General features: G+C 41.1%; 1 protein-coding gene across 4 annotated transcripts in view; it reads right to left on the bottom strand.

Moving 5' to 3' along the window:
- The window catches only part of ANKLE2 (ankyrin repeat and LEM domain containing 2), a 32895-nt gene extending 23113 nt beyond the window's left edge, over positions 1-9782 (bottom strand). Inside the window, exons 1-4 of one of the 4 annotated variants that reach the window (XM_075060039.1) lie at positions 9184-9774; positions 2224-2712; positions 555-688; positions 181-375 (exon numbers count right to left, since the gene is read on the bottom strand). In XM_075060039.1, coding sequence (XP_074916140.1) covers positions 181-325 — 145 coding nt within the window. In that variant the 5' untranslated portion in view covers positions 326-375; positions 555-688; positions 2224-2712; positions 9184-9774. Of the gene's footprint in view, positions 1-180; positions 376-554; positions 689-2223; positions 2713-9183 lie in introns of all 4 variants that reach the window. The other 3 variants (XM_075060040.1, XM_032771158.2, XM_032771157.2) reach the window with 3 other exon arrangements.
- Between the last annotated feature and the right edge of the window lie 3367 nt (positions 9783-13149).

The following is a 13149-nucleotide window of genomic DNA, read 5'->3' as shown; positions in this document are numbered from 1 at the left end:
TTTAAATTTACGATTCCAAGAGATTTCAAACCTTTCCACTGCACTCTGCATTTGTGAAGGGCTCATCTGCTATCATATTGATTAGCAAGTTTTGTGATTTCAAAACTCTCCTCACCTCCCAAAAAGTTATTATATGATGACGCATGAATTTAGTCTATACAGACATATGCTTTCGCTCACCTCTGTTAAATAATGGTCCTATTTTCACTGGAGATAAAGATAAGGATGACTTGCTTGGCGATGGGAAGTAATCACATATTCCTTTTGCAAATTTCTCAGCATCTTCTCTGTTGGAGAAAGCTTTAAATCGGGAGCCCTTAATCATCTTAACAGCTTGCAGAGCTTCCTTTTTATCATCATAAACATGCACTTTCTCTGGAATAGAAACAGTAGAACCAAAATTAAGTTCTCTCCAGAACACCACACTTCAAAGTCAAATTTAATCACGGAAATCAGATTACAAAGTTTTCAAACTGGCCTTCAAGCTTTGCTCCCAACTTGTGTTTACCTACCAAACACAGTATGCTAGATACAGTCTGTAATAAAGAACATACCTGCTAATGCTGCAAGTGACCTTTATAAATTTTACTTCTAAAACTAGGTAGACAGAATTTCATCACTTCCAACCAGTGCCAGATTGGATGGAACAGAGTATATGGTGTCACTGCAATGTTTTCAGGAACTTTTGCTAGAGGGAGAGAGGCAATGGTATTAATAGCACAAGAGCATCAATCTCTCTCAAAAAAAGATGACTTACCATCTTCACCAATGAGATATAAAATGTCTCAAATCAAAACCGAAAGCCAACATATTAATAGTCATGAAATCTTTTCAATAGTCTTTTGTATAGGAAGATCTACTATAAAAGTGACTGTCATAATTTGAAGACTTCCCAACACAAGAACCTTCCATTGCGTCGAAAGCTTTTTACTGAGTGATATTGTATTCTGTTGGACACTGGATTTATCATAAAGAGCAGGACATTCTTGAGGAGGAATAAATTACTACTGCTTCAGAGCGTAAGAGCCCTTATTTTCTTTCAGAAGATATTCTGAATTGTTTTCTTGACATCTTAGAATTGAAAAATTTGGTAATATCTTAATTTAGGCTGCATCAAATGAGTAAATAAGAAAGAATTATATGATCTAGACCTTGGAATATCACATGGCTATGCGATGTGAAGGAATATATAGAACTTGGTAATAAAAACTGCTGATGCCATCATTCAAACCTACATAAAAAAGCGCTGACTGCTTCTTTTTCTGATTGCTTTTTTTTTTATTATTATTATTCTTGTTGAGAGGTAGTGTAAAAGAGAGAGAAGATGAGAAGAGAAATTATTATTATTATTTTTTTTTTACTTGAGTGACATCTAGTAAGAGTACTCATGAATGCCAGCTGTTATGGTAGCATAAGCGGAATGACTTATAACCAGGATTCTATACACTGGAAGTGATGCTTACTGTTTTTCCCTATCACTGCTAGACAAAACCTTCAAACAAGCAAACAGCGTAAACCCTCCAAAAGAATGGCAAACTGCCATTAACAAAAATTATGAACTCATACACAGATCCCAATCTAATTAAAAATAGACAATTTATAAGTAGGGTCCAGCGTAAATAATTAAAATGTCCCCAATCCATGACTGTTTAAAAAATGAAATCATCAACATTTACTAACATTATCTGTAAAAAATTTTATCCTTGAAATTGAGTAAGTTTACTTGTAAAATTAATTCCACACTAACTCCGTGAAATTCAATACTTTGTCATTTACAGTCCTGAATTTTCTTTTAAAAAAAAATAATCATGATTTACACAAGGCCCTGTTTTTCTCAACACTGAAAATGAACTAACTGGTGAATACATCTAATTTGAAACAATATGTGAAGACCTTGGGACAATTCTTGTTTCACAGACCAGAAGAAGCTGCAAAATAACTTACAATATGTCCGTTGGGGAAAAATAATGTGTTAATCAATGCTATAAAGTATCATATAAATTATTTATATTGCATTATTTGACAAAATATGCAGAATTCTAAAATACTGTGCACAGAATTTTTAATGCTGAATTCCCCTCAGGAGTAATAATACTATATACCTAAAAAAGGAATACACCAGCTGGAAAATGTTATTTCTTTTGTAATATGTAATGTAAAAGGCACATGCTATCTCTGACCTTCAAAAACAGTCAAACATATGAAACTGTAAATGTAAATTACCATTTCTTGCCAATATGTCATCATAAACGGGACATACGCCATAGTACAGAGGAGGATCTCTAGATGGTGTCTGAACATTTATTTGTGAATCAACATCTACTGCTCCACAGACTGATGCAGAACAGGTCTTGTGCATTACAGCTTCCTCTTCTGGGGGATTGAGGCCCATACTGTACCCAAAGTCTCCCTCTTCAGAAACATTTATATGACTCTTGTGGTTCACTGCAGTAGATTTCAAAGCTCTTTGTATTTCTGACTGACTACTATCAAATGCAGTGTTTTCAGAAGATTTCTCTGCAATAGTGGATGCATTAATCTCCAATTCTCCCTCTTGTTCCAACAAAAACTGAGCCAATTTTTTTTCAAAAATAAACCTGGTGGTTGAGGTAATGGGTCCACACTTCAGTCCAGCTTTCACAATTTCTTCTCTAAGATCATCAGGTGTTAACTGCTTCAGTCGAGACAATATAGTATCCATTGTTATTTCACCTGGAAAAAATGCAAAGTGACATCAATTGTAGCTACAAAGTCTCTGCTCTTTTCTGACTACTGAAATATTTTATTAAATGCAGGGGAAAGTGTGACATAACTGAAATAAGTTATCTGTTCATGAAGGTGAGAACTAGGTAGGTTGCACAAAGACAGTATAAGGTTTTTGTAGTCAACACAGGAAAAAAATTTTTTTGAAACTAAAATGTCTCTTCTCTCCCTGTTCTTAGGGCAAACAACTGGAAGTGTGACTGGTCATCCTACCAAATTTCCCTTTCCACCACCGACACGTCATTTTGCCTCTGACCCGTTCACCCCAAAGTTATAGGGGTAGCACAGCAATTCTCTTACAACAGGCATAGCCTCCACGTGACACACTGCCTGTTATCCTGCATGGTTCTCTGCCTCTAATTCCCCTGCACCCAGCTTCTACATTCAGTCAGGAAGCAGAAGCTGCAAGCAAATATAATCTCAGTGTAAACTATTACATTTCTTACCATAAAAACCCATACGTAGGACTTTACTCTGAAGACCATAACTAAACTTAAGACGTGTGATTACAGTTTGGAGGGGCTAAGCATGTCAGGGTCAATAGCTCAGAGGTTTGAGCATCAGCCTACTAAACCCAGGGTTGTGAGTTCAGTCCTTGAGGGGACCATTTAGGGAACTGGGGTAAAAAACTGTCTGGGGGTTAGTCCTGCTCTTAGTCTTCAAATCCACTTTTTACCCACCCAGTTTGCCAAAACTTTCTGTTTTCTGCAACAGCTACACATGTAAATTAATTTCAGAAAGACTCTCTATTATGTTAAGCTAACTATATTTCCCAGACATGCAGCATTTAAAATATTTTAATCTTAATCCTTTGTAAACAAACAAAAATCTTCACGCAGGAGGGTTGATAGCCTATTTTCAGAAATCTCTCTCCAAAACATTGGTGAAAGGATGCAATAGTTTGGAGAATACATTTGTCAGTTTATTATCGCCTTTGTGTTTTATGATCATCGTTTATGACTGCAGCCTTCAGCATAGGTTAGAACCTCCATTTTGTAGTAGGAACAAGCTATGTATGGAAAACTGACACTTTTATTACATCAACATTCAATAGTTCTATCCTGGTAAACCAACAGAGGTGGAGTGCTGTACAGGCTGAATTCTTTTAGATCAGCTACTTATTGTGTGCACGCACAAGGTAGGAAGTGCTTTTATGGTTAAGTCTAGGGTAAAACTAGAGTCCTAGAGTGAAAACTACAAAACTAATACAAATTAAGGAGAAACTCATTTTTCTTTCCCCATTTTCATTGGTAAAACCATAAAGTGCAATGATAAAATATGCATGGAAACTTACTCACTGATATTTGTATTTGAAATGATTTAACTAACGGAAGTTTCCAAGTTAAGGAGTTAAAAGCCTGGCTATTTTAGATGAAATAATTGCAGTTTATTCTTGTAAGTATAATTAAAGTTCAATAGAAAACCAGTCAAAAATTGCAATGTCTGCATTAAAAATTGTTGGTTTTAGTACTGGAAAAAATTACAGATGGATTTTAAATACCTAGCTTCAGTTAAAAAGAATTCACATGTTATAAAAATTCTGCCCTTCTAACCCATTTACCTAAAAATCCTCACAGAAAAAAAAAAATAGGGTGCTATTTGCATGAAGCTAAATATTGGAACATTCTAGAGCTCATGGACTGACATGATTCACGACATATTTTGTATATCTTTATTTCAGCACTAATAAAAACTTCAGCTCCCAGAACGCACCCTAGTCACAAGATGCAGAATGATTCTGTATGATGCACTCCACTAAATACCATACCATTTTAGAACAGAGGAACAAGTACTATGAATTTCAATTCAAAAAGTGAATTTGAAACCAGTGTTTTGTCAAACAGAATAAAAATGTTTTTGTGAAATCCTTTTTAAAAGTTAAATGGTTAGAATATTCTACACTTCCATAACAGTCAAGAATTTTACATACTATTGCTGCTTTACAAACTAACAAATTTAACTATGACACTGAGGTACAGGAGTTTTATTTCTATTTTAGAGAAAACAGTCTTCGAGCGCTCAGACTGTTGATTCTTGAGTTCTGGAGGGCCTTCTATTAAGGCACTGAGCACCCCTACTTCCCATACACTTCAACAGGATTCTCACATCAGCAAGCCTTGTGTGACTTTGGACAAGTCACTTAAGTCTGCAGCAGAGCTGGAAATAAAAATCATATCTCCTCATTCCTGATACTGAGTCTTAATTCCAAGAACATTCTTCCTCACCAAAACTTGTTCACAATATGAATTAAAAAAAAAGTTATAAATCTCAGCTGTGATATGAGCTGGAGCCACATTAAAACCTGCTATACTATTCAGTTTTATTTCTTATGAATTGTTAGTGAAGATGAAAAATGCGATCAAGCTGAGAAATAAGCAAAACTAAGTAAGGAAATATTACAGACTTATGGATAATGAATGTATTGATAATACTTTTGAGGACTATGTATTAGAAATTTAATGCAAGGAAGAGACTCAACTAATTAGCGCTCTTCCTCCTATATCGAAACCCCAGAACCAGTACAGCCTTCCTGAAATGCTACCTAAGACCAGAATCCTTTTCTCTCTCATAGAATTATAGTAGAAACATATATAAACAGGCAAACATTCTACATTTGCTACAGGCTGGTGATTCAGTAAGTTAAAATTAATTATAGTAAAAGCAAAAGCACTTCAATCTGTAGTAGTGTGAAATGGTAAAATGGGCAGGTCTAATAAATAATATTAGGCTATATCTACACTACAGATCTTACAGTGGCACAGCTGCACTGCTGCAAGGTCTCCTGTGTAGCCACTCTATGCTGATGGGAAAGAGCTCTCCTGTCAGCATAATTAAACCACCCCCAAGGAGTGGCAGTAGCTATGTCAGCAAGAGAGCATCTCCTGCTGACATGCCGCTTTTGTCAGTGACACTTACATTGGTATGGGGTGGTGTTTTTTTTCCACACACTTGACTGACAAGTTTCACCGACAAGAGTGCTAGTTTTAAGCACAAACTTTAGTTAAGCACAACCTTAGTTTCAAGACCTTGTTACTAACCTGAAAAGAGCTTTTGACATGGATTACTGTAGAAAAAGAGCAGTAATCTGGTAAAGAAACACACTAGCCATTCTAGTATGAAAGATTTTTAATTTCAATTTTTTCTTTTTACATTTATTTCTTCCCATGGGTTACTGAATTTGTCTGTGTCTTCATAAAACCATTTGTTTCCATATTCAGGAAGTAGAAATCTAATTCCAAAGGCAGCCTAAGTAATATGGCTATGATATGTTAAAGCAGCACAGATTAAAGGTTTGACAATTTATGTAAACTCAGTGGTAAAAATAAATTTTGCTTTTCAATTTACACCATGTGCCTGATGGGATTTTCAAGTGATACTGAAGTTTCATTTGGTAAAACCACTTTTCTCACCATGTAATTACCCTTTCAGTTATATAACCTAGCAGTTATTCAAAACTTATCATGATAGTGACAACACTGATACAGGGAAAACCACAAAAATGTTTCCCAAATGAAAAATATATCCGTGGGTTTAATGATTTAAACTTTCAATCCCAAGAAATTGTGCTTAAAATTTATTCTTTGACAACCTGACACATTTGGGTATCAAATGAGAAAAATCTATCCTTAATTCATATGCTTTTAATTTTTATCTTACAAAAAATATTTTCAACTTCAAGTATGGAATGATCTGAAGTGTAGACAGCACTACAATAATTATCTTTTCTAGCTTAATGTGTAGGGTCCTGCCAGTTATTTTAAGCAGACTTTACAAAATGAGGCTCCACACTTAAGTGTTAACAGCTGTATGAAACGGACTTTCCCTCCCCAAATACTAGGGGAAATCTCAAAAGTAGTGTTTCCTCTTTCCTTCTTACAATAGTATGAAACAACAAAAGAGCAAATGATTCACCCAATATAAGGTCAATCTGACATAAGCAAACCATGGCCTAAGAGATTATCCCCTTTTCAAAGACAATAAAACTACTAACATGAGTGATAAAGCAACTTACATTCCCAGGATACTCCTACCTTTATTGTCATTTCACTAGGTGCTACATACACTCCTTAATAAAATGTACAACTTCAGGCAGAACACACATTAACAAAACATACAAGAACTTCTGGTTCTCTCATTCAAAACTGATTTTTAAGTTCTTGGAGTTTGAAGAAAAATTGTGACAAGTACACCGCTACCTCGATATAACACGAATTTGGATTTAACATGGTAAAGCAGTGCTCCAGGGAGTGAGGGGGAGCTGTGCACTCTGGTGGATCAAATCAAGTTCAATATGACATGGTTTCACCTATAACACGGTAAGATTTTTTGGCTCCCAAGGACAGCGTTATATCGAGGTAGCGGTGTATTTCAATGAGATCATATCATTATCTTTATCTTTGAAAACTCATGGCAATTGAGGGAGGTCCCGGATGACTGGAAAAAGGCTAATGTAGTGTCCATCTTTAAAAAAGCAAAGGAGGAGGATCCGGGGATCTACAGGCCAGTCAGCCTCACCTCAGTCCCCTGAAAAATCATGGAGCAGGTCCTCAAGGAATCAATTCTGATGCACTTAGAGGAAAGTGATCAGGAACAGTGAGCATGGATTCACCAAGGGCAAGTCATGCCTGACTAACCTAACTGCCTTCTACGATGAGATAACTGGCTCTTGGACGAGGAGAAAGCAGTGAATGTGTTATTCCTTTACTTTAGCAAAGCTTTTCATACGGTCTCCCACAGTATTCATGATGGCAAGTTACAGAAGCATGGGCTGGACGAATGGACTATAAGGTGGATAGAAAGCTGACTACATCATCAGGCTCAATGGGTAGTGATCAATGGCTCCATGTCTGGTTGGCAGCCAGTATCAAGCGGGGTGCCCCAAGGATCGGGTTTGTTCAACATCTTCATTAATGATCTGGAGGATGGCATGGACTGCACCCTCAGCAAGTTTGCAGATGACACTAAACTGGGAGGAGTGGTAGATATGCTGGAGGGTTGGGATAGGATACTAGACAAATTAGAGGATTGGGCCAAAAGAAATCTGATGAGGTTCAACAAGGACAAGTGCAGTTCTGCAGAAAAGGACCTAGGGGTTACTTTGTAGAGTTGGGCACACTACAAGGAGGATGTGGAAAAATTAGAAAGAGTACAGCGGAGGGCAACAAAAATGATTAAGGGGCTGGAGCACATAACTTACGAGGAGAGGCTGAGGGAACTGGGATTGTTTAGTCTGCAGAAGAGAAGAATATGGGGGGATTTGATATCTGCTTTCAACTACCTGAAAGGGGGTTCCAAAGAGGATGGAGCTAGACTGTTCTCAGTGGTAGCAGATGACAGAACAAGAAGTCTCAAGTTGCAGTGGGGGAAGTTTAACTTGGATATTAGGAAAAACTTTTTCACTAAGAGAGTGCTGAAGCACTGGAACAGGTTACCTAGGGAGGTGGTGGAATCGCCTTCCTTGGAGGTTTTTAAGATCAGGCTTGACAAAGCTCTAGCTGGGATGATTTAGTTGGGGATTGGTCCTCCTTTGAGCAGGGGGTTGGACTAGATGACCTTCTGAGATCCCTTCTAACCCTGATATTTTATGATTCATTTAATTCCTCCCTCCTTAAAACCTGCACAATCCTAAAACTCAGCCCTGTCTTTAGCTAGGAACCAGGTGAAGTAGTAGCCAAGATTTGTGTGCAACAGAAGAATAATGTGTATGACTGGGGACTCTGTTTAGGCTATTTCTAAAGTGCCTATTATTATGGCATCTAAGAGTCTTACACCCACATGCGTGGTAAAAATATACTAGAAAATGTGTCTGGGATAAGATATTGGGAAGAGGGAGCCTAGAAAAAAAAAAGGAGGCATGATTACTAGGGTGACATGGGTGACATTAATGACACAATATTGAGCAAACAGTGGGCAGACAACGTGCCAGAAGAGAGAGAGGATCTGGAGACTGGAAAGAAAAAACAGGGAAGGGACATTTTAGAAAGAGAATGACCCCTGGGGGTGGTGCAGATAACAAGTAGTGGGGAGTTGGGAGACACAGGCAGTAATGCTGCCTGCAGGCACGTCTAGCCAGGGGCATCTGGAGGGAACACGGGCTGGGGAAGGGCAGGCCAGCCCCACGACAAAGAGCAAGGGCGTGGCAGGCTCGGCGAGAAAAGAAGCGACGAAGCAGCTACAAGCACAAACGCCGCGACTCTCTCAGGGGAGTCGGGTCCTGCAAGGGGTCGGGGAGGCGCTCGGTGGGCGGGCCGCAGACTGGGGGCTCTGCGAGTGGGACTGACTCCCCGGGGAAGAAAGGGCCCATGAAGAATCTGGGTGAAGCATCTGGAGGCCCCGAGATCTGCGGTTATCCCAGGCTGCTTCCCCGTCAGAGCCCGGCCGTTCATCCCTCCCGCTCCCGGCTTCCCTGAAGTCTCTCACCTGGGCGGCTCCCACTGCAGCGCCGGCTCCCCCTGGACAGCGGCGGTTGCGAGGGGAGCGGTCCCAGAGCCCTCCGGCCGCCCGGCCTCCTGTCCAGCAAGCGGAGCAGCCAGCCTATCACGCCGATCACCGCGCAGGCGGCCAGCAGCTCCCAGCCCGGCCAGCGGCCCCAGCCGGCCCCCCACAGGGAACCCCAGCCCGGCCCGGCCCACCGCTCCATTCCCGTCCCGTCCCAAGCCCAGGCCAAGCTCAGCACACCCGCCTCACACCCAGATCCCAGACACTCCCTTAACAAACGCCCTTTAGGGACGGTACCTCAGGCAGCCTCCCGGCTTCCGTCTCCTCCTCCCCCCGCTGCCCCCCTCGCGGGCACCGCTCTCGCGCCCGCACTTCCCCGCGTGCGCCAGACCCCAGCGGGCCTTACAAGGACCCCACTCTCCCCCCCCCCCGCGCGGGATTAGGTCTGTCTTCGCCTCTGCCTGAGAGAAAAACAGATCGCGGAGCTGCCTGCTAGGCAATCAGCTCCCTCTCCCACCTCCACCTGAGTCCTGTCCCAGGGCTTGATGGGAAAGCAGAGCGCACAATAATAAGCTGTTTACGCTACTGCCTGACGGGAATTTGACAGCCGCTCTGCCTCCAGTGCCCCTGCTGCCGGCTGGGAAAACATGACTGGGCTCACTGGAGAGGCACACTCCGCGCGGTGTCTGACGGGAAAGCGGTGACTGCAGGCGCAGGGAACACACCGCACCGCGGGGTTTTGGCCTTTCTCTTACCCGCCTCCTGAAGTCATGAGAGCCCCGCGCCCGCTGAGCCCCAGGAGTTGCTGCGGGGCTGAGGCTAAGCCCTGGGGCTGCTGCATGGGCAGGAGCCTCCCGCGGGGGCTGGAGAGTGGAGCAGAGAACGAGGGCTGGAGCTGACCAATGGTCCATCCTGCCCTGCCCGCCAGGTGCCAGAGGCTTCAGAGGAAGGAACAGAACTGGGCAATTTCTCAAGCGATCCCTCGCTCTTGGCCGTCAGAGGCTTAAGGACACCCAGATCATGGAGTTGTGTCCCTGCCCATCTTGGCTAACAGCTATTGATAGACCTATCTAATTCCTTTTTGAACCCCCTTGTCCTTTTGGGGTTCACACATCCGATGACAACTAGTTCCACAGGTTGACTGCATTGTGAAGTACTTCCTTCTGTTTGTTTTAAACTGACTGCCTAGTTCACTGGGTTGCTCCTGGTTCTTGTGTGATGTGAAGGAGTAAACACCTCCTTATTCACTTTCTCTGCATGATTCATGATTTTATAGACCTCTATCATATTCCCCCTTAGTCATCTCTTTTCTAAGGTGAACAGTCCTGGCCTTTTTAATCTGTGTGGAAGCTGCTCCATATCTCTAATATTTTGTTGCCCTTTTCTAATATCTTTTTTGAAATGGGGTGTCCAAAACTGCATACAATATTCAAGATGTGGACATGCTATATATTTATATTAGATTCATCCTTTCCCTTGCCTAAATTGTGCCCCATTGCCTCCCCCCCAGCCTTCCTACCCCCAAAACATAGTAGGTTGAGTTGTAGGGGACAAAATAGAGGGGTTTCCTGTCAAATGTGAGTTGGTTTGGACAAGTGTTTCCTGGATTGTGTAGGATACAGTGATGCCTCGAGCTTCCCTCCTGGAATCTGTTTTGTACACTGTAGCATGGCTGTTTCACACTGTGTTATTGTTCTAATACTGATACTTTCACTAATTTAAGAACATTCTGTTAACATCTTTTGAATTTTTTTCCCAATTTTGTTTATTTTTGTTGTCATGCTGAAGATTTGTTACTCACTCAGTTAACAAAATTTGGTCCTTGTGGAAGTGTGTAGTCCAGCCCTTGATAATGTTCAGCTAAGGCTACCATGAGTCACTGCCACATTAGCAGCTAGAACCCAAAGAACTTGGGAATCAGTAACACCATAGGTGCTGTGGATGCTGCAGCACCCTCTGGCTTGAAGTGGTTTCCATTATGGACAAGGTTTACCGTTTGGTTCAATGGCTCTCAGCACCCACACTATAAAATTTGTACTAGCTTCCATGAGGAACACCACAAAAAGGTTGTGCAGATAAACAGTTCAACTTTTATTTTTAAAAATAGTCCAAAGAAACAGCACTAATCTTGACTCAGACATTTAAAAACAAGCAGATGGGTGCTGTATTTCAGCAAAATTATTACTTTTATGAAAAAGTATTCCCTTATCCAGTCACCTTTACAGTATATTCAGAATCTGATCCCCAGCCCTTCTGTAGTCCTCCAGGTGCATAGGTTATATTTAGAACCAGACAGGTCTGGTTTCAGAAAATACTGCTGTGCGTGTCCCCTGGGGGACAGGTACCTTTCTCAACTGGCCACTCTCTTTCACTAGTTTTAGAAGCCCTACTCTGCTTCAGTGATTGTTTACATTTTTTGTTTTATCTAGCTTAAGTAAGTTGTTGGCACTGAAACAATCTGTGCCCAAAAAGAGCTTACTCAAAGACAGGCACAAGATTGGATACTGTTTGAAACCCAGAAAAGGGACTAACACACAGCTTCTTGTTTTATTAAGTATGACAAAAGCAGCAAGGCTGTAGGAGGAACTTGAAAAAGAAGAGGTTGGAGCTGGCTATGGACAATGTATTGGTAATTGTGGACTCCTAGGGACATGGGGTTACTTTGGCCCTATGCTTCAGAGTTTACTTGACCTGTTAGTTGATGGAGTCCACTTTGCAGCTAAAGGGCTACCAGATGAATTGATAAGTTTCCCTGGAGTCTGGTTGTCTCCTGACCACTCAGTGGTGTCTGGCTCTGATTGAGTTTATAGTTCTACAATTGTTTTTAGTTTGCTCTTCTTGGATAGAAGAAAGTAAATGTGTTTTTTTACAGTTATCCTTTCACTAAAACTACCATTTTAAAAGTCTCCACCCACTTAAGAGGGCAGCAACCCTCTAAGAACCAATCACCGAATCAAGGTTTTTCTGCTGGAGGCAAAGCTGAATTTTAACCCACTTTATGACACTGCTATCTAGCTTGGCCTCACACATACACCTGTACCCTGATATAATGTGACCGGATATAACACAAATTCAAATATAAAGCAGTGGTCTGGGGGGGGGGCGGGGCACAGGGCGGGACTGCACACTCCAGCTGATCAAAGCAAGTTCGCTATAATGTGGTTTCACCTATAAAAGATTTTTTGGCTCCTGAGGACAGCATTATATTGGGGTAGAGGTGAATATAAATCTGAAACACAGACAGGTGTCAAAGTGCCTTGGAATCAGCATCATTGGCAGTCATAGGAAAGTGAGCCAAAGGGGAAAAAATAGAAAAGAGGTGAGAGGTGTGGAGACAGATTAATTAAATTTAGAATCCCTTTCATACCAGCTAATTTTAACATACATCAAATTAAAAATTTTAAGCACCTGGCAGACAAATGTAGAAAACAAGTTTTTGTTTCCTAGGGCAACATTTCATCATGAAAGCTGATTTGACTATCAATTATTTTTGAACTACAAATTGTCTACTCTAAACTACACCCACTGTTTGGTCCTGTCTGTGTTAACAGAAGTGATATGCTAGGAAAAAATCTTGTAACAAAGTTTTTAATTAAATGTATGGTTTTGTCTGCAGTGTGGACAGATCATGAATCAGTGTTCTTTGAGAGCCATTCAAAATTATTTTAGTAAAAGTAACTGCTGTCCACTGTGAATAGTACATCACTTCAAAAAAGAAATGTTGCTTCATTCATGCTGGCCAGCACAGCTGTAAGACCTGAAATCATATTAAAAACATTATAATAAGAACTCCACATGGACTCCTCCTGAGGGTCGAAATGACAGTCTGGACCTATACATTGAATGCTTCCGCCGACGTGCACAGGCAGAAATCGTGGAAAAACAACACCGCTTGCCTCATAACCTAAGTCGTGCAGAACGCAATGCCATCCACAGCCTCAGAAACCA

Source organism: Chelonoidis abingdonii, chromosome 22 (assembly GCF_003597395.2).
Source record: "Chelonoidis abingdonii isolate Lonesome George chromosome 22, CheloAbing_2.0, whole genome shotgun sequence".
In the NCBI taxonomy this organism is placed as follows: Eukaryota; Metazoa; Chordata; order Testudines; family Testudinidae; genus Chelonoidis; species Chelonoidis abingdonii.
Note: the sequence above shows the minus strand (reverse complement) of the source record. Positions and strands in the feature narration are given on the sequence as shown.